At 37.7% G+C, this 24948-nt stretch overlaps 3 protein-coding genes across 4 annotated transcripts; 1 reads left to right on the top strand and 2 right to left on the bottom strand.

Moving 5' to 3' along the window:
* Nucleotides 1-127: 127 nt before the first annotated feature.
* Nucleotides 128-999, bottom strand: LOC143864206 (mitochondrial import inner membrane translocase subunit TIM23-2-like). The gene has a single exon (XM_077375092.1). It carries the CDS (start codon nucleotides 852-854, stop codon nucleotides 300-302), a length of 555 nt encoding a protein of 184 aa, XP_077231207.1. The 5' UTR covers nucleotides 855-999; the 3' UTR covers nucleotides 128-299.
* A 2194-nt stretch (nucleotides 1000-3193) lies between these two features.
* Nucleotides 3194-8720, bottom strand: LOC143864216 (NAD(P)-binding Rossmann-fold superfamily protein). Of its 2 annotated transcripts, none has more exons than XM_077375107.1 (9): nucleotides 8421-8720; nucleotides 8150-8216; nucleotides 6185-6213; nucleotides 5865-6073; nucleotides 5445-5563; nucleotides 5105-5209; nucleotides 4949-5024; nucleotides 4346-4499; nucleotides 3194-3673 (listed from the first exon to the last, which is right to left on the bottom strand). In XM_077375107.1, the coding sequence occupies exons 1-9, from the start codon at nucleotides 8622-8624 to the stop codon at nucleotides 3632-3634; spliced, it is 1005 nt and encodes a 334-aa protein (XP_077231222.1). In that variant the 5' UTR covers nucleotides 8625-8720; the 3' UTR covers nucleotides 3194-3631. The 2 variants fall into 2 exon arrangements, with proteins under 2 accessions (XP_077231222.1, XP_077231221.1); XM_077375106.1 differs by having other exon boundaries at nucleotides 3194-3677; nucleotides 8421-8716.
* A 2358-nt stretch (nucleotides 8721-11078) lies between these two features.
* LOC143864375 (protein CHAPERONE-LIKE PROTEIN OF POR1, chloroplastic-like) lies at nucleotides 11079-18859 on the top strand. The gene is made up of 3 exons (XM_077375304.1): nucleotides 11079-11456; nucleotides 15952-16312; nucleotides 18589-18859. Exons 1-3 carry the CDS (start codon nucleotides 11139-11141, stop codon nucleotides 18762-18764), a joined length of 855 nt encoding a protein of 284 aa, XP_077231419.1. The 5' UTR covers nucleotides 11079-11138; the 3' UTR covers nucleotides 18765-18859.
* Nucleotides 18860-24948: the final 6089 nt, after the last annotated feature.

Here is a 24948-nt window from a genome sequence, read left to right as displayed (position 1 = left end):
AAACAATAATCCACATATCCTCTAACATTCAAAAAAAAAAAAAACCAATAAATTTCCAGAATCAAAACAACAAACCCACAACAAATTCATGAAAAGTGAACTATTACGGCCGCAAGATACAAATAACTGAAATAAGCAACTAATTCCAAATCTTTCCCTATAAATACTCAGAATCCACACATTCTACAGTTATATGGATAAAAAAAAAACCCAACTTGAACAACATATATCTTTCAACGCTGCATAAGACTAATCTCATCAAAAAGCAACAAAAAGAGAGAAAGATTCAAAACCAAACCCTAAATAGGCAAATATCTCTTCACCAATTGCCTAGCCGTAACCGCCGCTCCAACAGCCAAACCGCCAATCGCTCCGGCAACCGCCGCCGATCTCGGACCCGAGGCCGCCTTAAAAAGAGCTCCGGTCCCTAGTCCGGCCAAAACACTGTTCATAACATCATCACTATCTCTAACATAAATAATCCCACTCTCCATACCAGCATATAGCAATCCAATCACACCGACCCGATTTCCAAACTTCCGGCCCGAGTGACCGGATCCGTTTAAGATCCGATTTACACGGAGTTTCAATGTATCGCCCTGTTCAGATGCTTTGACTCCTTCTATGAGGCCTTTTCCGGCACCGGCGATTGATCCGGCGAGGTATCCGGTGCCGGTGTAGAAAGTTAGGTTTTCTCCCCAGGATCGTCTTTGCCGGAGAGATTCTTCTTCGAAGAGGAATTCTGGTGTGGTTGGGATTTTGTAAGGGTTTGGGATTGGAATGTTGAGGTCTTGGTAAGGGTTGTAGAGACGGATACGAGAGTCTCCGTCTCGATCTGATCTTGAATCCGCCATTTTTATCAGCTCTAGTTTTTTTAGGGTTTTTAGGGTTTGGTGTTTTTTCTTCTCCTCTCTTCTCGTTTTTTAGGGTTTTGGTTTTTCTGTGCGGAGAAGAGAGTAAAAAGCGAATAAGAGCACGTTTGTTGAAAGGAAAGGCCGAAAAGGGCGTTGTATTGAGGTAAGTACTAAATATATCCCTGGCTTTAGCATATTGACGACGACACGCGGATTGTTATTGTTATGAAATTAGGGGTAGATTTGTCATTTAAATGGATTCGAGTTTTGTAGAGAGGAAAATGTTATATTTAGACTTTTCCCGCCCGCCGCCCCCTTGTAGTGTAAATTAGGAGTCGTAAATACAATAGGAGAGGGTGGCAGAGGAAGGAAGAAAATTTTGCGAATATCACTTGTGGAAAATATCCGAATATCCTGCGAATATCACTTGTGGAAAATACGGAAATGATATATTCGCCCCTTTTTATACTTGGGACAGCTCGGTGTAAAAGAGTAGTAGTGAATACAATAGAAGAGGCTGTCCCAAGTAAGAAAAGGGGGCGAATATATCAACTCCATAGAACTTAATTATAATGGTGCAACTTGGGTCGGGCTCAACCCAATTTTGGCTCGGGTTGGGCTAGCATTTCCCCAGGTCGGGTTGGGAAAAGCCAACCCGATTCAAGTTCGGGTTGTGTTAGGGTTTGGACCTTGGCAACCCAAACTTCATCTTCTAAATTTTCATGATTTCCTTTGGATTATTTTTTATTATTATATTTTTCTGTTTGGCCCTATAGGTGTACCCGAGCTCAACCAAACCCAATTTCGGGTTGAATGGGTTGGGTTAGGGTTCAGAGACTTAGTGGTGGGTTGTCTTACGATTGAACATTCTCAACCCAAGGCTTGGGTTAGGGTTGAGGGAATGCTATCGCCTCAGACCCGACCCAACCCTAGTTGCACCCCTAGAAATTATCCTAGTTTGTGATTGGCACCTTGATAAATTCACCCCCTTTTTACTGGTGTAAAGCCCATCTCTCTCTCTCTTCCAAGTTTTTTTTTCACCCACACACAACCAAACCTTGAACTCGGTCCATTAATGTTTTAATCAAGAGTTGTATCAGTCTCTATTCCTCCCTCTTACACTCCCCTTGCTATGAGTTTTTTTCAAACCTACTTCAATATATGAAAGGCCTGGTTTAGAGGTGAATTTGGGCGAGTCTGAGGTATGTGAAAACAACCAATTATTCCAAAAGCTTAAGTTGTTAGAGTTGTTGCTATTTAATCATTTATATTTCAATACTCCCATCATGTGTGGGTCCTTTTTTTTGGGTTGGCCGTACACATGGATTTTTTTTAAAGATCAAGGAGTTTTTGGGTTTTGAACCCAGGATAAGACCTGACTTAGACCTGTTACTAGGCATCGGCTTTGATACCATGGCGAAAACAACCAATTACTCCAGAAGCTTAACATGTTAGAAACTCAATTTTTGATAACCAATCCTTCATGGGTTCCCAGAAAATGGGGCGAATTTATCAGCGCCCTTTAAAAATATGTGCATCATATTTTTTTAATTAAGGCAAAATGGGGCGAATTTATCAGCGCCCTTTAAAAATATGTGCAGCATATTTTTTTAATTAAGGCGTCGTTTGTTTCGGAATTTGAGATAGGTTGAGTCCAAAACTTATTATAAGCCCAATAATCAGTTTTGGACTCTGAATTGGTTCTTAAAATCCAAAACAGACAGGGCTTAAATCATATTAGGCAGCCATGAATTATTATTTTTTCCATGGAATATTAGTTCATCCAGTGGTGGGAGACAGGCGAGGTTGGGAGAAGGAGAGAACGCATGACTGAGGAAAGGGTGAGAAGGGGGCTGAAAAAATAGGAGAAAGAAAAAGTCTTCTCAAAATAGAGTTTTTGTTTTCCTTATTGTTCAGCCAAAAAGCACCATCTCCTCTCTCATTCCCTTTCATTTCTCTCCCTCTCCCCCCCCCCAAGTCTTGGTAAGCTAATATTCCATGAAATATTTTTCATGGTTGCCAAACACAGCCTAAATGTAAATTTGAATCAAATAATCAGTTTTGGACTCGCAATGGAATCTCAAAATCCAAAGTAAACAGAGCCTAAAAGTAAACTGAGTCAAGTAATCAATTTTGGACTCACAACCGATTATCAAAATCCAAAACAAACAGGGTCAAAATAAGTCAAATCATGCTCGTAAACAAATGAATTAATTTGAACTACATACAAATATCTAGCCTCTAAGGTTAAGCTAATACTAAATTGTTTAGGGCATGGAGTTAAGACCAGAACCCAAAGGGAAGAAAGAAAGTCGAGAGAAAAAAGGAAGAGACCCAACTTTCGTTCAAAATGAGGGAAAATGTTTTTGATTCTGGAATTTTAATGGTGAAAATACCCTTCATAAATATTCTTTCATTTACAATATGAAAAATATTTTCATATATTAACAGCCTCCAATAGGATCTATGATGCCCCAATGGAATCTATGGCTATGTTGGGTTCTATTCGAAACGAAAAAATCATCCTGCCTTTAATCCGACGCTAACCTCATGATATTACATACAAAAAGATATATTTCTAACTGTTGTTAGACTAAAACCAGTTCAGAAGTTAGACTAAAAACAGTTCAGAGTTTAGACTACCCGTTTTGGCTGGATAACGACTCAAGAACCCGCCTTTGATTCCCATGGAGTAAGCTTTGCTTCTCGAAGCAGTTCACATGAGCGATTCCAAAGTCTCTCTCCAAGTTTGGTGTTATAAGAAAGTGCGGAGGACTTCACTGTTCTACCCTTACCTCCAAAAAAGTACTGTCCTGATGCTTCCTTAAAAGAATATAAAAATGCAATGAATAAGATGAGGAAAACAATAAATATAGGGAAATGATATATGCACAACAATATTTTGATAATAGGTGCAAACTCGCATGGTCATAGATATGCTTAACCAGCTGTCAAATATAGGACAACTTGAGTTCGTGACTATTATCAAAACATGGTTGTGCCTATATCATTTGCCTCAACAAAATCCATGAATAAATGTATCAGGAGAATGATAAGAACATGCAGGATTGTATGGATTGGAGAATGATAAATGTAATGGCTGATGACCTTATTGAAACTGAATTCTCACACATGGTAGAGTTTTCTGACACTCTTAAGAATATCATTGCTACTACATAGAAATTCTCTTAAATGATATAAAATAGACTAAATAATGATACAGAATTCTTGAAAATGGCGAATTTGGACATGCTTCTCTGCTCCATATTGTTGAATCTCGCTATAATTCTAGAATATAACAATAGAACTTCAAACAAATTATCCTATTCAAGACTCAATTTCATGTAACTAATAAAAAATTTACAATCTTATTAGGATTTCAGACTATTGATTGGAAGGCCCTGGAATTCAAAGGAGTGCCTTCAGGGCTAGACCAAGAAAGGACAACAAGAGATAGCAGATAATACTGATTTAGAATGTGCCAAACTTACTTTAGGCGCAAGAGCTGCATCAATAATTGAGCCAACCCCATGCTCAGGAGATTGCAGAAGACCCAGAAATCTCAGAACTGTAAAAGCCAATTGAGAAAGATGTGGAGGAACTTCTCGCATGATGCCCGTTTCCACTACCCCCGGATCCGCAGCCCTGCCCAATTTCACGGCCATGGAAAGAGTAAATAAGTAGTAGTTACTGAAAATGAATTTCTGTGAACCTAATTCCAATTTCCTAACTGAATATAAACCTGAAATAGTGTCAAACTCATCTTTGTATCCTACAGTCAGTGTGTAGCTGTGTACACAATATAACATTTCAAATTTATGTCATCACCCAACAGTGCATTTGAAAACTTATTAAATGATGTTGTTTTAAGTTTTAAGTTCAATTGTGAACCATGAAAATGGAGATAGTCCAGAATCACTTTTTGCTGATACGCATTAAAAAAATCAAGTAAGCAGACTAGAAACTGCTCATGAAAAATAGCAGAAAAAAATAGGACAGGAATTTTTTTTTGGTCAAGCCTCTCTAATTCTGAAATATTGGTATGAATTGCTAATATGATTTGATAAGAAAACAAAAAAATTCCAGAAACTTACATGACGGAGATCTGATGAGATGGTTCCATTGAGCAAAGCTGCCGATGGAGCTCATATGAGAACAGCAGTACGCAGACTGTTAACATGGTAGCAAAGCCGATGGTTAGATCCAAGGATATGGAATAGAATATATTTTCTCTCCAAACATCTACTTACATTTTGAGTACTCGTAAATATTAGCAAAAGGATATTGTTTCAATCCAGACAAACACTTGAATTTTTTTCCTGACAATGTTTCCTCATTAATCTGTACATCAGATACTGCAAAAAAAAAAACAATAAAACATTGAGGTTTCGTATTAAACGCCATGTCAGCCGGCACATGCATAAACACAAATCTAGATAGTTGTACTTCCAGTAAATAAGGCCCACACAAGCCAAAATATGTGCCTCCATAGATTATTGACTACAATTTGTAAATAGCAAGGCAGATTAAGTCATTAATGTTAATTACAAGACTTGTAAACCTACAAAGAAGATTTAGAAAAATGCTCACCACATCGATGAGTAAATGATGTCACATTGACTATCCGAGAAGGCATAGGACTGTTTCTAAGTAGTGGTAAAAGAAGATTGGTCAGAGCAAATGCACCAATGTAGTTTGTCTCCATCATCCTGGAATGAAATGGTATTATTAGTATGGACCTGGTCAGAGCAAATGCATCAATGTTGTTCTGTGTCCATTGTCGAAATTTCTAGCCATAACTCACAACCATGAAAAAAAGAGCTTCTGTAATTTTCTGTAGTTTAAAAATGTCCCTTACATACTATCCAAAAAACAAATGTCCCTTACATTTTTGGATGTTTCAAGAATGCAAGCAATAAAATGGAATGCAATATAAATGAATAATATCAGAAAAATAGCCCAAGTACTTATGGTACATGAATTTCTTCTTAAATGAAACAAGAGAATTACTGATCATATCCATCAGGGGTGAGTCTACATGATGTTGCCAATATCCCGGCATTGTTTATTAGGAGTTGGATGGAGGGATGCAGATTGGAATCCACAAGCCATTGTTCAACAGAACTCTTGAATTTCACTATTGACTGGAACGATGATAAGTCAATCTGAAATCCTTTCAAACGAGCATCCCCGTGCTGTTTTTCTATTTCTTGAATAGTCTGTTCAAAAGGAAGCAAAAAATCAGGAAATGAAAAAAAGAAAAGAAAAAAAAAGTAACAGCAATAGAGGATGAAAATAAAAATGCATTGGACTACGGATCTGACCTGTACCTTAGATAGCAAATGAAGAGATCGTCCAGCTGCTCGTCAAAGACATATGAAATGAAGTTCAGTTACATACCCACGACACTGGCAGAAGAAATAACACTTTGCATGATTTAATAAAGTAGTAAAAAGGCATGTGCTACACACCTGAAAGATACAACAAAGGAGTTTTAAATGATAAATATAAATACCTAAGTTTAACAAGTATCTTCTTGGACATAAATTAGAATTCATGAACTTGAAATTCATGCCAAAAGAAATAAAGAAGAAAAATCTAGGTATTCTTGAACAAAGTCCCATGAAAGTCCAGCACCAAACCTATATCAAAAGAACAAAGAAGATTTATGATTCATTTTGTTTTTGACAATGAGGACTGTAAAAAGAATAAAGATGACTTGCTTAAAATGTCATTTTCCTTTTATCTATATGAAAGAAGCACCTAACCAATAGCAGCAAAAGAAAAGGCCAAAAAAGATGATACAGATCAGATGTATCTGACATGTATCCCATACCCTTATCCGTATTGTATCATGTTGAGTTGGATACTCCATCGATATTAAGATGATTTCATAGGTTTCACATAGGAAAAATGGTGTTATATTTCGTTAAATTTGGTTGATGTAATAGTTTCTTAGTTTTTTATAAATGTTTTATATTTAAAAGATTATCTGGTTTTTTTTAAATCTAGATGTTGAAGTGTCTTTACGGAAAAGGAACATTGGAACGGCCGGAAGACCAGAACGTACCAATGAAGGGAAAAAAACACGTCACTGGAACAGAATTGACAATTGAGGCTACAATTGCGACTTGTATTTCTTTCTACCATACTAAAAATATTTTGTTGAGAGTTTTCCTCTTCACCAAATTCTAGACAATGTTGTTCTTGAATCAGCTGGCCATATGTGAGTGGTCTTATAAAAGATAAATAAGTTGATCACGAGTGGCTTTTTCTGGCCTTGCTGGCAGAATGGGTTGCAAATGAAGCTAAATTGTGTGCTTCACTGAAGGAGATCTGAGCTTTTTTAGATTCATATGATGACATTCTTGAAGACCAAGATGACACTTTAACATTATCAATTAGATTAGTGGAGATAATATACCATGTATGTTGGTAGAAAAGCACACATAAATTAAGTGCTCTATGCACCCTTTTCAATCTCCATTCCATGTGATATTCGTAAGGACAATCCAAATGCTGATTTGCTAGCCAACAGGGCCGTTAATTGAGTGACATCGTTGGTAGGATCAGTGTTTCAAAATGTGGATGCAGGGCAAAATGCGGTCAAAGCAAATTCTAGTCGACAGCACGACACAGTCAAGTACTCGATTGACGCGATCATAACTTGAGAGAGTCAAAGGAGTTTTGATTGACTTTACAGGGTAAACGCGGACATGGACAAGAACACGGCCACGGTAAAAGGGAGTAGACTCGGGGGAGTCCTCGATTTTTGAAACTATCGATAAGAGACAAATTCATGTCACCCAAGTGGAGTTGGGATTCATCTGTTGTTGATCTTTGCCCGTTTTCTCCTCTTCTTTTTCCCTTATTTCACTTTTTGGAATTAAGATCGAGATTTTCCTTGTTTCTTAGTAAGCTCCCCATCACAAATTACTATAAAAAAAGGGAAAAAAAGACAGCAACAGTAAATATACCAAGTTTCAGTACAATCATGCTATAAAAATGAATTGAAACCGTAGTAATCCAAAATGCAATACAGGCATTTTGCTAATCAAATGTCCTAATTGGTTCTTCATAGGTTTTGTCAATATGTTGTACTCTAGGTAGTTAGGGATTCATAATAAGAACAACATTCAAATTTTCAGTGCAACATGAACTTATATCTGAAGGAAGCATAATTCAAATACTGTCCCAAAAAAATTTAATAATAATAATAACAACAACAAAACAAATAAAACCATCGAATCAATTGCACCAAAAGTAACTTCAAAAAAAATTATACCATGCCTTACCAAGAATAACATAGTAGCCTTCATTAGAAAGACATTTTGCAGCGGCTTTACCCAAACCAGATGTTGCCTGCAATATTTACAAAGCACAAATACAATAAGACATTCAAAAGCCTATGATAAGGGAAAACCAATAAAGGGTCATTATGATTTTTCAGAGGAGAAAGAGTGATTTTACAAAACATAATTACAATAAAACATTAAAAAGCCTATTATAAGCAAAACCCAATAAAGGATCATTGAGATTTTCAGAGAAGAACAAGGACTAACTTACACCGGTGATGATGCAAATGGGTGGGCTTGTGATTGATGCAGGTGGGCCCATCGAGTGACGAGGATAGGAACAAGGGGTTTTCCCAAAAGGGGCTGTCAATAACAACTGAAAGTAGGAAAAGATGAGGGATATGCTCCAAATTACACCCATTCTCCAGAATTCAATCAAGCAGATGAACTGCAAAGCCTCCCAATCAAAACCCATCTCACAACTCAATCAATCAACAAAAGAGTCTCTGTTTCTTAAAGAGTTAGAGAACAGTATAGCATCGTAAAACCATTTTCAGTTCCAAGGTCAGATGAAAGACTTTCGTGGATAAGGCTTTATTGTTGCCTTCTATTCCAGGATAGGTTGTTCGGGATAACTTGTGGCCCATATGACTTTGAAATTGTACTTATCCTTGTTTCTTGTAGATGGGAAACGATATGAAGACACGCTCGTGTCATTTTATAGAAACGTAGTGAGACCTCTGTCATTGAAAAATAGTTATTAATTGGTCCTTGAAAACATGGCAGAATTTCCTCATGTCTTAGTCTAAATTGTATTCATGACAAGCGTAAATCCTATTCATGACAACTTATCCTACCATCATCAAACAAGCTGGGGTTTGTTTGATTTCGCAACATAGACTTGGAGAGTAGTGGAATAAGTAGTGAACAGGGAGGAGATAAGCATTGGATTTGCTAGGAACTTACCTCGGAGAATTGTGGTAAGTAGAATTTGGTTGTCAGGTGCAAAATGGTATGCGCCACCCATCAAAATTATGAGGTGTAAAATGGTGGGCCCATCCTATGCATGTGTTTGGGTCGATATGGTGAGCCCATGGGCCATGACTGCAAAACATGAGAGGTAAGATGATGGCCCATTCCATCAAAACATGAGGTGTAAAATAGAGACCCTACACTAGCTAAGAACGTGGTACAATGGTTCCTCCTACCATATGCATGGATTTGGGTAGAGATGGTGGGCCCCACCCCCATTAAGCCAAAACGTGTAAAAGGGTGTGCTCCACATCACAAAATCAGGTGTAAAGTAGTTGGTGACACCCATGATCGCGGTAAATTTTAAAGAGTCCGGGGAACAAATATAGGGGGTCTATGTTTGATCTTTCCTCCACTGCACATAGAGACCAGAAAACTTACTAAAGCAGGAAACTTACACTTTCCAAGATCAGAAATGGAAGACTATTTTACACCTTGCGTTTTGATGTCATGGCCATCTCTACCCAAAAGTTAGCATCAAAACTGAATTTTAAGGGCATGTTTGGCTGCTAGGAATTTTTTCTTGGAAAAAAAGTGAATGGAAAGAAACATAGCTAGTGTATATTAAAGATAGATTGGGAAAGATAATCAAGTTATTGAAGTGCAAAATAGATAAGATGTTTATTTGCCTTGGTGATCACATGTTGGCCACAAAATAGCAAATTCACCATGCCACGTCGCGCCACCTTGCGCCAAGTGTCACGGGTTTCATGTGGCACAACACGTTGTACTAATTATCAGGCACACCTTGCCACGTGTCGCCTGCGTGGCATAGATTATCCTGATTCGTGGAAAAAAGAAAAAAAAAAGGAAGGGGGAGGAGGGAGTTGCCTATAAATTGCTAATTTAGTCATGAATAATCATGATTTAGTAAAATAAACTTTAACTTCTTAAAAAGTATTTTAGAATTGATTGAAGGGCATTTTAGTCAACGAAACTTTGATGTAGTGTTTAGGGACCTTATGAAACAATTTTCGAATCAATTATACACTTTTTTACAGTTTCATAACCTTCAGCAATTATTTGGAAAATTCTTTGCACAATTAGAGGTTTTTAGGAAAATATTCCTTTCCTATTTTAGGGGACTCGTTAAATCAAAGTTAGAACAAAGACAACCCCTACTGCAACCTTTACTATGTACTTTTCTTATTAACATTTAAAGGTTGCCATAAATTCTAAAAAAGTGAATGATGTCCACACTAATTTTGATAATTACACTACTCACTTTGTTTTACACTTTATAAAATTGGATGCCGATACTTGATAACAAGTATCAACATCTATACGAGTTTATGTAATGCCCAGTCCCTCTGTAGATCGGAGGGTTAGGATCATTCTATGGAAATGATTTTTTTGGGCACAACCTATTTATGTTGTGGTTCAACACATGGACAGTATGGATCAATACTGGTTTATATGGCCACACATCATATAAAATTTCACATCATAAGCATTCTTGCAGCTGGAGAAAAGTCAATTAGCGAAGTAAAAACAGTGAGTAGTGACATTATCAAATATGGGAGGATGGATATCAGTCTCCTTTGTAAAATTTTCCCAACACCTAATTTAAATAGAAAATGATATCAGGACAACAATGTTTTAATAATCTAATCTTTCCTTTTCTAATTGGGTTTCATGACAACTTTTTGGAAACTATAATAACTAATAACCCTTTGACAACTCTTAAAACACTAAAAGACAAGCAAACATGGTTGTGTTGATATCATTTCCCTTATAAAAAGTGTAAAAGTTCTATTAATGAAACAAGTGAGTGGGAATATCATTTATCTCTAGTAATTATAGATGGGAAATTTGAATCAAGAGTAAGCAATTCTCTAATAAAGGGATTAGTTTGCTAATTAGATTTGTACTCTCTCTCTCTCTCTCTCTCTCTCTCTCTCTCTAAAAAGAAGAGATGATAATACAAACATCTGCGGTATAGAGAAAAACAAATAAAATGGCATCGTCTCTCTCGATCCACAACGCACTCCTCTATCGTAAGCCGATTGGCACCTCAAAACCGATTTGTACTCCAACGACATTGAAAACGCAAGGGAATCGATGTTGGGGTTCCGTTTTACACCCTCAGCGCAGGTTAGAACTCACCACTACCTTTTCTAATTCAAAAGCAGATGATTCAGCTCCTTTCGAGATGTCTGTAGAAAACGCTTTAAAACTACTCGGAGTCTCTGAAGGAGCTTCTTTTGATGAAATACTTCGCGCCAAAAATTCCATCATTGCATCTTGCAAAGAGGACCAGGACTCTATTTCACAGGTGGGTTGTTTCTGTCAATAATTCTTATGCCCAATCCCTTTTTTCATCTGGGTTTTATGTTTTTTATACATATAATTCAGTTTTCGATGTGGGTTTTTGGTTTTCATTTGAAATAATCAGTTTTGGTTCATTGATTACCGGGTGCAGACTTTTGAGATTTTGAATGGGATTTAATTATTGTTTTGGGTATTTGAAGATGCTGAATTTGGGTAATGAAATCAAAAGATATCTGTGTAATTTGTGCAATTTTATTTTTTCTATGCTAGTTTTGGTCAATTATTTATCTTATCTTCCAATCATGAGTGGTTAGAGTCTTATCAATTGGACAGTTAGATCGGAAAACTGATAATTGTAGGATGATTGTTAATGAGGAAAAGGGGGTATCTGTTATCTCCCACTCTGAATTAGAGGTCAATGAGGAGGAAAAGGGACGTCTGTTATATGACTTATCTTCCATTCTGAATTAGAGGTAGATTGAAAGATCAAGCACCAATCATGTCCTTAATGTCGGGACATGGTATACTGTCCTCCTTATTTAGGTTCTAATCTAATCATCTGTCTTTTTTTTTCCTTTGATTATTGATAATTTTTTTGGGTTTCCTCCAGTTTTGAAACTACATACACTGGTGATGGCTTCCTGTCTTTCTATTAAACCCATGAAATTCTTTCTGGCAATTTGTCAATGACTGAACCGTCTCTTTCCGCGCTACTGGCAAATGTCTGATGATGCACACCTCAACCATGAAGTCAAGATTTGGGCTGTACATTTCTACATTAGCTCAGGTTGTTTAAGTGTTTTGTTTTTGTTGGGAGTCACCCTAATTAGGATTTTTAAAGTGGGCATCAATAGGGGAGTTATATGTATGATGTAAGCTCACTTTTTATAGCATCTTGTAATGTGAATAAAGAAGAGGATTTGGAGTTCTTTCATGCATGTGTATTTGCTGTAGCTTTTTATTTGCATGTGGCAGTTTGGAGAAAGAGATTCAGTTGGAAGATTTCTTATCTTAGACTTCTATAGGATTTGAATGATAAAAGATAGGTTGTAATCAACCTAGCTTGATCTTTGGGATGTTATTTTCAGCACATAGTTTCAATCAATATATAAGTCTTACTGCTATAATCTTTTTTCTTGTCTTGGACTGTGATAGATTTGAAGTATATCGAAAATAATCCTATTGGGAGATTTATATTAGTTTTTTGTTCACAAAATCATATATATACGTGTAGCTAACTTAGCTACACCGATGGCTTAAAATACAGTCTTTATTTTTTTGTGAAGGTTTTTACACGTCCATTTTTGCCTCCACAAATCGTAGGGTTGGGATGATCCCATGTAGCTGATTTTTTGGGCACAACCTATCTATGTGAGGGCCCCTCAAATGAATGGTTTGAATCACCCAAACAATGTGGGGCCCACTGTATTTTAAACCGTCGGTGTAGCTAAGTTAGCTACACGAGTGCGTAGCTTCACTTTCTGTACACACACACACACACACACACACACACACACGTTATATACATTATATTCATACATCCTTCCTGATTCACAAAAATCTTGTTATATTGGTTCTTGATTTTGTTTGAGGGTTTTGAGAATTATATTTTTTTCAGAATGAAGGGTTTTGAGAAATATATGCATCATAAATTGGCACCAGACATACATTCTTTGGTAACAGAGTATCCTTGGTAGAATCTGTCCACGTTAGAAAGGTACTAGATTTGAGGTGGGAAAGGAGATTCGGTTTCAGTTAGTTCATGCTGTTTGATTGGAGAGAGAGAGAGAGAGAGAGAGAGAGAGAGAGAGAGAGGGCGGGGGGGGAAGGGGTCTTGTTTAAAGAGTTTTACAGATGTGACCCAAAATGGGGAGAGGCAAAAGAGAAAGGGGAAAAGAGAAGAAGAAGAAGGGGAAGAGAAGACGAATAGAGAAAGAGGAGGATGCGAAGAAGGAGAAAGAGAGAAGGAAGAAGAAGGAAACGAAGAAGAGAAATAAGGGAGAAAGTATTCTCAATTTAATTCATCCAAAAGGTTCTTCAATCTCTAATACATGTGGTCTATATATATAGGCAATGGAAATAAAATTTCATGAAAACAAAATCCCTAACTCTAAATAACATGGAAATAAATGTCCTAAAAACTAAATAACGTGAAAATAAACCCATAAAAGTCCTAATGGCCATATATGCTGCTTATGGGGCCTACAATCTGCATCTTTCTCCCCTTATTGAAAAGAACTCACCCTCGAGTTCTAGTCTGCCTGGATGAAATATGTAGACGACCCACTCAATCAGTAGGAATTGTAATCCATCGGAGACACCCCTGATGCCTAATGCTCATAACATCCGTGAGAGTAACGTGAAATGCTGGTGGAGCGATAGGGAAGAAATCACTAGTTTAGAATCATAAGAACTCAAACGCTCCGGAGAAGGTATGGGGAGATAGCAACGTACTCCTTCTGGATCGGTGTGATAGCTATGGGCAATACCAATCCACGACCATCATCCAAAAGATCAACACCAATAAGCTCATCCATGTGTTGGGTTGCCGAGGGGGGGTGGTTAGTGGTCTTGTTTAATGAGTTTTACCTTATAATAAGGATAGCATCCAATTAGGAGTGAAAATCATGATGTTGCTTTGACTGGAAGCGTAGGAAAGTCTAAAGAGCCACATCAAGTTCATAAAATAATGAAAGAGAAATCTTTGAAAGAAGATGGTACACAGTTGCTTTTGCATCCAAATGCAAGTTGGATTCTGTTGATCAAGTGTTAGAGCTTAAGGTGGATGGGTGACTCATCCGATGTCATCTATGGGCTGCGACACTGAACCCAGTTATTTGGATATTAGCAAATCACCTCTGGCACTAGAGACTTGAATGAGAAATTGGCCCTTTTTCCAAGCACATCCCTAGGGATGCAAATACGAGGGGCAGATGATCTTGCTATGGCCTTGACAAGTTTTTTTTTTGTTTTTCGAAGAAAGATGACATTTATTAAATAAAAGGTGATTACAAGTGCACTTCAGGTGCTACAGACTGCCCCATATACAATGTAGCTCTAGAAGCTCCCAATTTGACAAGGCAATCTGCCAAATCGTTGACACTTCTAGGTATGAGAGAAAAAGAGAAAGCACCATGCATACAAAGATCTCTAATCTCATCCAATAGATTGGCGAATCTCCACGGACCAACTTTAATCCCTTTGACCCACAAGACAATGTTGGATGAATCACTTTCCACTTCCAAACTCCCTTCCATCTAGTTAATGAATATGGATAATCCTCAGTGGAGTGTTCGGACCTCAGCTTCTGAAGAATCAGCCATTCCGATAGGTTCAGAAAAACAGTAGATAATATCACCCAAAGAATTCCTAAAAATGCCACCAATACCTACTATGACTGGGTTGCCAAGGGAGCAACCTTCAACATTTAGTTTAATGACATTTCTTGGAGGGGGTTTCCATTTTGCTACTACTTTAGATTTTGGTATGCTACCTATCAAAATTCTGTTCCAATTTCTTGTAACTGTGTCCACTGAATAGCCGAAAATTGAATGTTGCTGCAAAGACCAATAAGCCATTGTAAATCTGATATTCCAAGCCATCCGCATGATAGATGAGCTTTTTCTTTCAAAGATACGGGAATTCCTCTCCTTCCAAATAATCCAGATGACGGCAAAAGGTGTGAGATGCCATAATGTTAAACCAAGTGAACCGAATCCTGTTGTTCTCCAAGTCCAAAGTAACTCTTGAACAGAATTAGTGAAAATTCAATCGACCCCGTACCATCTGAGAACTTGAGCTCAAATGAGTGAAGCCGTTTTGCAATGGATGAGAAGATGTGAAATGGATTCCTCATCCGAATCACACATATAACACTTGTTCACCAAATGATAATGACAAATGTCGTGCTTTCAAATTATCTTGCGTATTGATTATTTTAAGAATCGCTGTCCAGTAGAAAGCTTGAACTCTTGGCGGCACAATGGATCTCCAAACTTTCTGCCAAGTAAAAGAAGTTGCTGTAGGATTACCCAAGAACCGAAAAAGCAATTTGACCGAGAAAACGCCATTTGATTCTGGAGCTCATAACCTTCGATCAGGTTGATCCAATGGGATGTAGATCTCCTCCAATTTGAAAAGAAGGTTAGTATAGCAAATAATTTCTAAGTCAGTAAGGTTTCTAGACAGTTCTATCCCCCATACCACTCTTCCCCCTACTCTTTTGACTAGTGGCTACTTGATAGGGAATTTTAATGTGTACAGGGAATTCAGTACCTTTTTATTGTATAGTTTTCTTTTCTTCTTTTTTTCTTTTGTGTCTTTGTTTTAGGGCTTTTGGCCATCTTCTTTGTTTTTTTTTATAATGAACTTCCCTTTTTATTGCTAAAAAATGGTAGAGCTTAAGAAGGAGGATGTCATTGTTTTTTTTTTTTGGCTGTTTCTTTATCCTCCTCATATTTAACTTATCCAAAAAATTAACATGGGTGATTTTGTTTCAGGTAGAGGCCGCATATGACATGTTGCTTATGCAGAGCTTCAATCAGAGGAGAGCAGGCAAGGTTGTGGATAGCAAAATTCGTTATGCTGATGTAAAACCTTTAAATAGTCCTGGAATAAGGGCAATGCCCCAATGGCTACAGTCCGCAGTTAAGAATGCACCTGTTTCAGTTGAAGCCCCATCATCTGGAAACTTGGGCATACAAGCTGGGGTTTATGGTGCATTGATGGTTTTCACCTTTGTCAGTGGGGTCTCCTCATCCACAGCAGGGCCATATGCTGGGGCCGACGTTCCCGGGCTAATCTTGGCTACTAGTTTTGGAGCATCACTCTACTTTTTAACCAAGAGGAGCTCTAGCCTAGGTAATTAGCAATACCTTTCGTTACTATAAAATTTTAGCTTTCCTATGGATGACTTTATCAGGACTTGTGATGAGCCTCTGGTTGTTTGACCTTAACTGGTATCAACCAAAAATCGACAGAAATAATCACATCATGACTGAAGATCCATCTTCGTAAGTATATCTGTTCATTATATGTTAATATTTTTCTTGAAGTATTGATATCACAACCAAGCAGACTGAAAATGAGAAGGTAGGTCTTTCCATTTTTCCCTAAGGAAAAGTCTAAAATGCTCAAATTGTGGTTTAATGGAAACCATGAAAGGTAGCCATTAAAAAAAATGGAAGCCATGAAAGGTAAATCCTCCAGAAAAACCTTGAATTAATTTCATGGTCCAACCTGCAAAATGGTGCTGGTAGCCTTTTTCTAAGTTCCCTTTGTTATCCGACTCTTGACCCAACTCCAATATCAATTTGTAGCCAATCTCAGTCAATTCAATCTCAGTTTCAATCTCAATCTCAATCTCAATGCAATCTCAATTTCTCCCTCAATCTAAATAATTTAATCTCATTTAATCTCAATGTTAGTTTCAATCTCAATCTCCGTGTCAATTGGATCAATTCAATCTCAGTGTCTTAACTCAATCAATTCAAGTAAAAGTGGAGGTTTTAACATCCCTCAATCCCAATTAGTTTACTTGGAGGGTTCAATCTGATTTCTACTTTGGTATAAGGTCAACCCGACTCAAAATCTGTCCTGACAAAAGGTCAACCCGATGTCAAGGTTAGTCCATCCAGATTTACTTGCAGCGTTCAAATCCGATTTCCAGCTCTTTGGTAGAAGGTCAACACAATGCCATATCCTTTATCCCGACAAAAGGTCAGCTTGATGTTGAAGGCAGTCCTACCAAATTCACTCTTATGATTCAAATCTTATTTTCCGACCTTTTGGCAGTTGGTAAACCTGGTGCCAAAGCTTCTGTGCTGACAAATGATCAGCCTTATGTTGAGGTCAGCTCTGCCCGATTATAGTTTCCAAATACCAATTTGACCGAAGGTCAATCCAGTTCCAAAGCCTTTGTCCCGACAAAAGTTCAACGTGATTTTGAGATCAGCTCTGCCTGATACTATTTTCCAAATACCAATTTCCAGTCTACGATCAAAGGTGAAACCGAGGTCGAATCCAATTTCCAGTTTCTAGATTTTTGACAAAAGGTCAACCTAATGTCATTCCCATATGTTTAAACCAGTAGGTCAAATACAATTGGAGGCTGAAATATCCCTTAAAGCCAGTTGTCCATTCCATATTCCTGCTCAAATATAATTGGAGGGTGGAATATCCTTTAAAGCCAATTTGTTCATTCCAAAGAATGCTCTGCAACGAACATCAATTCAACAGTCCACAACTCCCACCAAGCGAATCGGATGTAATTGTCACAGTGATGCTACTCCATAATTGCATTCTTGTGGCTAATTGAGGCTGATTGAATGAGAACTAGAAATAACAAAAATAGTTAATGATGCTTGTTTGGCAACCATTTTTTTTTCATTTGAAAGTGATTTTCCAAGGTTTGCTAACCCCCGTTTTAGGTAATAATTATTTCAGGTTAAACTGTCTTTCAGGTTTTTGCCTCAAAAGAAGAAATTTTTCGAAGGTTTGTTAAACCCCGTTATAGTTAAAAAAATTCAAATAAAACTGTCTTAAAAAAAGGGTTTTTTGCCGAGAAATAGTTTTGCCTGAAATAGTTTTTACCGAGAAAATGGCATTATCAAACCTTGGAAAAATCATATTTCAATGATTTTTTTTTCAGGAAAAAATGTTAATGCTTGCAAAACATGAAAGAGGATCTAGAATAAAAATGAGCATGCTACATGAACTTGGCAGACCTTGGTTGGTTCCCAAAATCTGATGCATTGGATTCGGTCTCTTGTCATATGTCTCTAAAATCCCACTTGGGTTTGGTTTATCTGTATAAGTTTAAGAACAGGGTCTCATGTCATATTTCTCTAAAAGCTCACTTTGGTCTGGTTTATTTGTATAAGTTTAAGAACTGGGTCTCTTGTCATATGTTTCTAAAAGCTCACTTGGGTTTAGTTTATTTGTAAAAATTTGAAAACTTCTCGATCATGTTTTCTGCAGGAACTGCTCCTCTTGTCATATGTTTCTAAAAGCTCACTTGGGTTTGGTTTATTTGTACTAATTTAAGAACTGGGTCTCTCCTCATATATTTCTAAAAGTTCTCTTGGGTTTAGTTTATTAGTATAAATTTAAAAACTGCTTGATGATATTTTCTGCAGGAAAGGCGACTCTAATAACTGTTGGGGGGCTTGTTGTGGGTGCAGTGGTGGGATCAGCTGTTGAGAATTTGTTGCAAGTTGATATAATCCCATTTTTTGGCATCCGTTCACCTGCTGTTGTAGTGAGTGAATTCATTCTCTTCTCTCAGTTCTTGGTATCACTGTATCTAACGTAGGTTTGCAGCACAACTGTTTTACTAGTTACTGCAATTGCTGTAATTATCATTTTAACTGTTGGGCATGAATACATGATTGTCATGCTTCTGTGGGTGTGTGACTATGTACAGAAGGATCAGAGGTTGCATAATTCATGGGCTACTCTAAAAATGCCTTAACAATGTATATAAGTTTCTATCATTTAATTTAGTAATTGTTAAATGGTGCACTTCGCCTATAACAGGATTGAAAAAGTTCAGGTTCTGTTTGGTTGCACAATATCTGAGGTTAAACGGGTGTTTTGACTGCTTTGGGGGTGTCACCTCATCTACAAGTAGTGTTTTTCGGCATGTTTAGATTTAACATACTAGGATTCTACTTGCCTTCTCTCACTTGTCTGCTCATGTGGCATTACTTTTGTACCCGGCCAAACCAAACTACTTGAAAAAGGTGATTTATTTTTTCTAGTAGTCTTGGAATTTAGAACCCCTCTCTCTCTCTTTTTTCGAGTCCCTATTTCTATATTGGTATTGACACCCCTACTGCCAGGGGCGGAGCTATATGTAGCATAAGGGGGCAGTTGCCCCTGTTGAGTTGGGCCAAATGCTTAATAGGCCCAACTCAATTTGGGCCCAGCCCCCTTTAAAATTTGAAGGCCTGCCCCCGTTATGTATAAGCTTGCCCTCCTTATGCGCCCAGCCCCCTTTAAAATTTGAAGGCCTGCCCCCGTTATGTGTAAGCTTGCCCTCCTTATGCATAAATCCTGGCTCCACCACTGCTGGCTACTGCCCCTTATTTTAGTGATGACCCAACGCACCAGGCAAAGTGGTTGATTTTAGAACAACTATCTTGTGGGAATTGCTAGCGTCCATCGCAAAAGGCATCTCGCAGCTGGTCTGTCGCACATCAGACCAGCCACCTCGTGCATGGAGACAAAAGCTATTATTGTCTTCATTCACGAGGTGGCTGGTCTGACATGCAACAGACCAGCCGCGAAATGCCTTCTGCGATGGACCCTAGCAAATCGCTTATCTTGTAATTTAGAAAGGAGGATTATGACAACGTGGGTTGGACCTTGGACTGTGGAAGTGGGTTTTCTCCTTCCACATTCAGGGACAAAGCCAGGAATTTGATCCAGGAGAGTCACAAAGCAGCGGATCTGACTATGTCCATTGGATCATATCCTAAGGTCTGAAATTATTTTGGATTTTTCCCGTGGCTTTAAAAGCCAATGGAGCGTCCTAGATGCAAATGGAGGGTGTCAATTATGAAAATACAATTCATATTATCAACCCCTCTGCCTAATACAATTAGGCATGATTGTAAGGCATGGTGTGCCTGTATATATAGTTTTGACAGTCTATGTTCAACCACCAAAAAAGAATACACATTACTGGAAATGATTGGTGTGATTTTGGGGCCAAAATCAAAATCCTATCAAGTAGACGGTTCAGATCAATCAAATGCGGGACCCACTATACCATAGTTTGGAAGCCCTCCTGCAGACAATAAACATGCAACTGGAACCAGTTGATGCATCTAAAGATATATGGCTTGCTTGAACGGTAGAGAGCAAGAGGAAAATTAGCTCTACATGTGAATGTTTTTTCTATACCATACACTATATAAAAGATAGTTAGCTACTTAAAACAAGGAAATAGAGAATTTTCCCATGAAAAATTTTCCTTCAGAAATGTTCTTCTTGCAATCAAATCAAGTGGAATCAATAAACTAAGGAAAACCAATTATATTAGGGAACTTTTTTCTAAGAAAACGAAATTTTAGAAATAGAAGTAGTCTTCCATTGTTTGACTTTCCTCTCAAATCAAGAGAATAAGGAAAGTCAAGAAACGAAATCTCTCCTTACCCTAGCCCTTTTTGGATACCAGGAATTTCTGGAAAATTATGGACAAGAAAAAATATCTCTTAAATTCCCAACTTTTTTTACCATAGAAAATATAACTTGAAACAACCCTATTCAATTTTTACTCAATGGGACCTTTAATCTAACTACTATATATAAAGGCAAAATGATGGGTTAATGTGTTCCACCATTTGCCAAAAATTCCGTCTATATCCCAGTTGTATTATGCCTATTCTCTTCAATAAGACGTTATGATATTACCTACTTTCTTTAGGGTAAAATCGTAATCTACATTTACATATATAAAGGCAAAATCTTGGGTTATTTTCTTCCACCCTTTGGCAAAAATTCCATCTATATCCCAAGTGTATTATGCTTATTCTCTTGCATAAGACGTTATGATATTACCTACTTTCTTTAGGGTAAAATCTTAATCTACATACGAAAAGTACCAACACGGGTGCCTGTCTATGACAATTACGGAAAAAAGTATCAAGAAGAGGTAAAGATATATGACAATGACTAAAGAACTACTTGATATTACTCATGGAGGACACTTGCAAAATATTGACGGATTCCGGGCACCTTAAGCGGAACACTAATTATGGAAACCTCTATCGATTGGACAGCTAGGGGATCAACCTATGGAAATGATAATGATTTTATGGGCACAACCGATTGATGTTGTCTTCCATCACATGGATGGCTTGGATCAACCTATAACCCTCTATAGATCAGAGGGTTCGGATCAACCTATGAAAATTATTTTTGGGGCACCACCTATGTAGGCAGTGGCCCATCTAATGGACGGTTTTGATCATCCTATGGTACGGGCCATACTGTACATTTTAATAAAGTGAGGAGTGCGATCATCAAAATACGGTGAGTAGTGCTATTACAAAATACAACCTATGGAAATGATTTTATGGGCACAACCGATTGATGTTGTCTTCCATCACATGGATGGCTTGGATCAACCTATAACCCTCTATAGATCAGAGGGTTCGGATCAACCTATGAAAATTATTTTTGGGGCACCACCTATGTAGGCAGTGGCCCATCTAATGGACGGTTTTGATCATCCTATGGTACGGGCCATACTGTACATTTTAATAAAGTGAGAAGTGCGATCATCAAAATATGGTGAGTAGTGCTATTACAAAAACTTCGTTGTTTTAGCGCTTCTTTATCAATATTCATGTATTAATAATTTTTCTTTTACCTTTAAGCTATGGGGTATATAGGCTATGGGGTGTATTCCATATTACTTTCTTAAGAGGACATTTTTCAAGGATTAATGCAATTATTATTTTTTAATACAATATTATGTTTGATTGACAAATGTTTAGAGCTTTTGAGAGCAATTACTGATATATTTAGCCTATTTACTTTCACCACCACCTCGCTTTATTTTTCATGTATTATAGCTTTTTTTCCTTTTTTAAAATCAACTTTCATTTTCTCTTTGAAACTACTACTTATTTACTCTAAAAGTTATATTTTGACCATGCTTAATGGCACTTTGAGTTTTTTATATGTAATTCATCCGAAAAATCTTGCTGATGTTCTTATGATTTTTTTTAGCTTTATCCTTCTCCGGATTTCTTTTATATGATTTTTCATGTTTCAGATCTCTACAAGAAGAGTTTTTTCAACAATCATATGTCAGATCACTATTCGCGGGACATCATTTCAAGATTCAAGGATGGTGAGCAATCATGGATATGCCTGCAACGTATGGTTTTTTTTCTCTTTTCTGGGTATCTTTGGATATAGTGTTCTCTTTTTGTTGGCTTTCATGGATTTAGGTTTTGGCTGACCATCCAGAGTAAATGTCCATCTAATTATATAGTTGGATGCTTGGCTACTTTATTCCTATTTCGATTTATTGAAAATCTGTATTTTTTTTTTTCATTTCTTAAAGCATTGTTTGTTATATTCTTAGTCTGAAATATGCAATGTATGATCTGAGAATTCCTTTGGATTATATTGGCATTCTGCTTGAATTGCTTTTATGAAGTTCAATAATCACATTATGTGGGCCATTTCATGCCAAAAACAAACCTTTCACCATCCAAACGAGTCTTATAGAACTTAATTTCTAATTATTCTGACGGGAAATTGATTGCACGCATGACAAACACAAAGCTCCAATTAAGCCATTTTGAAATTTTAGTACAATATTAGATTACCACCTCATTTTACACTATTTGAAGTGATAGTTGGATAAAGTAATATTGTTTTCCCTATCATATATCAATAGATCCTAGGCAGTTGTTCCTTTTAATCCAGTCCAATATTAGATTGCCACTTCATGTTGCACTATTTGAACTAATATTTGGGTCGCACGTGCAACGCACGTGCATTTTTACTAGTTTACTATAATAGCAATCTAAATTAACTGTAATTATAACTTTTTCTTCTTACTTATGGGAAGAAATTTTTTGTTGCAATCCAAACGTGAAAAATAAGGAAAGATAAAAGAAAACAATAAAAAGAGATGATATTCATCTAATGCAGTTGCCTAATCTTCCAAGATCTGATCTTATTCTAACACGAATATCATTTCTAAAATTTCCTACTAGTTTCACACAAAAAATATAAAGGATATACAAGGTAAGATAAAAGATAACAAAAAAATAGCTTGTACTAATCTAATGCATTTGCCTGATTTAATCCAATTACTTAATTAAAGTACCCAATCAATCTAAAAATTAATTGAGAAGATATGATCTTATTCTAAGACAGATATCATTCCCATTTTATGTCTGCTCCAAGTCCATAGAAGTCCCATTCATGTCTCTAGACTCCCACCATTCACCATTATGCCTCTAATTTCCATCTCATTTCTCCTCTACTAATCAGACTTAGTAGAACCATCCCCATATCTTTTTCCACTTTTTGCCTTCAATCTCTTCAATCACTTTTTGCCTTCAATCTCTTCAATGGTGCATTTGCGTATAATCAACAGAGCACTTGGTGGGGCATTCGACCTATGGTGATATGTTACTAGTACTAAATGTTAGAAGTGATGAGTTAATTCTCAGGTTAAAGATGATGATAGATGGACAAATAGGAATATCTCCAGATCGTCAGATTCTCTCTTATTTAGACGCTGTAATGGCTGATGATAAAAAGATAGATGCGTTCCTGTTGGGGTTCCCACGTTCCTGCCGCGTGGAGGGGCGAGATTGTCCACGGTGCTTCCACGTGCAGGGGGAGATTGTTGTGGGGTTCTACGTGAAAGCAAAATAGTCCCACATCGGAAAAGTGTAACGATGTGGATGGGCTTATAAGGGAATGGGTTCCCTCCCCTTAACAGCTAGCTTTTGAGGGTGAGTTCTGCCCAGTTAAATTCCCTACAAATGATATCAAAGTTGGGGCGTGGTAACTCCTGGGAAGATCTCTGTAACCCTGGTGTGACTCCGAGGACGGTGGAATTCCCTCGGAGAAGATCTCGTGGTTCCCACGTTGCTGCTGCGTGGAGGGGCGAGATGGTCTACGATGCTTCCGTGTGGAGGGGGAGATTGTTGGGGTTCCACGCAAAAGCAAATAGCCCCACATCGTTACACTTTTCCAATGTGGGACTATTTTGCTTTCACGTGGAACCCCACAACAATCTCCCCCTCCACGTGGAAGCACCGTGGACAATCTCGCCTCTCCACGCGGCAGGAACGTGGGAAGTACGAGATCTTCCCTGAGGGATATTTCCATCATCGGAGGCAAACTGGGGTTACCACGTGCCCGGCTTTGATATCATTGTTGGGATCCGGGTAGGAACTCGCCCTCAAAAGCTAGCTGTTAAGGGGTGTTGGGATCCGGGTAGAACTCGCCCTCAAAAGCTAGCTCTTAAGGGGAGGGAACCCATTCCCTTATAAACCCATCCACATCTTTCATGTGGAACCCCACAACAATCTCCCCGGGTAGAACTCGCCCTCAAAAGCTAGCTGTTAAGGGGAGGGAATGGGGGGAGGGAACCCATTCCCTTATAAGCCCATCCACGTCTTTCACGTGGAACCCCACAACAATAATGTAGTAGGACTTGATCAAATGAAATTATATTTGCGGCCGATAATTTGCGAGTAGTGCTTTAATAAGTCTTGAAGTGTTATTTGAAACCTTTGATTTTGATTCATGTGATTGTTTGTGATATAGGGTGTGCCACTTGGAATTTTGACCTCGGAATTATTTTGTGACCAATTATAGGGTTGGGGACCACAGTCTAAAACAAACAAGGCCACAATCGATTGTGGATCCCAAACCAATTATTAGAATCAAAATCAAATGTAATTTGAGTCTAATAATCGGATTGGGAGATCATCCTATAGAAATGATTTATT

Source organism: Tasmannia lanceolata, unplaced genomic scaffold (assembly GCF_043159265.1).
Source record: "Tasmannia lanceolata isolate RefF3 unplaced genomic scaffold, GAP_Taslan_0.1 ptg000048l, whole genome shotgun sequence".
In the NCBI taxonomy this organism is placed as follows: Eukaryota; Viridiplantae; Streptophyta; class Magnoliopsida; order Canellales; family Winteraceae; genus Tasmannia; species Tasmannia lanceolata.
Note: the sequence above shows the minus strand (reverse complement) of the source record. Positions and strands in the feature narration are given on the sequence as shown.

Coding starts and splice junctions, on each gene's coding strand:
- LOC143864206 (XM_077375092.1), bottom strand. CDS start 854: ATGGCGGATTCAAGATCAGATCGAGACGGAGACTCTCGTATCCGTCTC.
- LOC143864216 (XM_077375106.1), bottom strand. CDS start 8,624: ATGGGTTTTGATTGGGAGGCTTTGCAGTTCATCTGCTTGATTGAATTC. Junction 6,214..8,149: donor AGGCTACTATGTTATTCTTG/GTAAGGCATGGT, acceptor TTTGACGAGCAG/CTGGACGATCTCTTCATTTG. Junction 5,025..5,104: donor TATTTACGAGTACTCAAAAT/GTAAGTAGATGT, acceptor CCATGTTAACAG/TCTGCGTACTGCTGTTCTCA.
- LOC143864375 (XM_077375304.1), top strand. CDS start 11,139: ATGGCATCGTCTCTCTCGATCCACAACGCACTCCTCTATCGTAAGCCG. Junction 11,457..15,951: donor ACCAGGACTCTATTTCACAG/GTGGGTTGTTTC, acceptor ATTTTGTTTCAG/GTAGAGGCCGCATATGACAT. Junction 16,313..18,588: donor CAAGAGGAGCTCTAGCCTAG/GTAATTAGCAAT, acceptor TATTTTCTGCAG/GAAAGGCGACTCTAATAACT.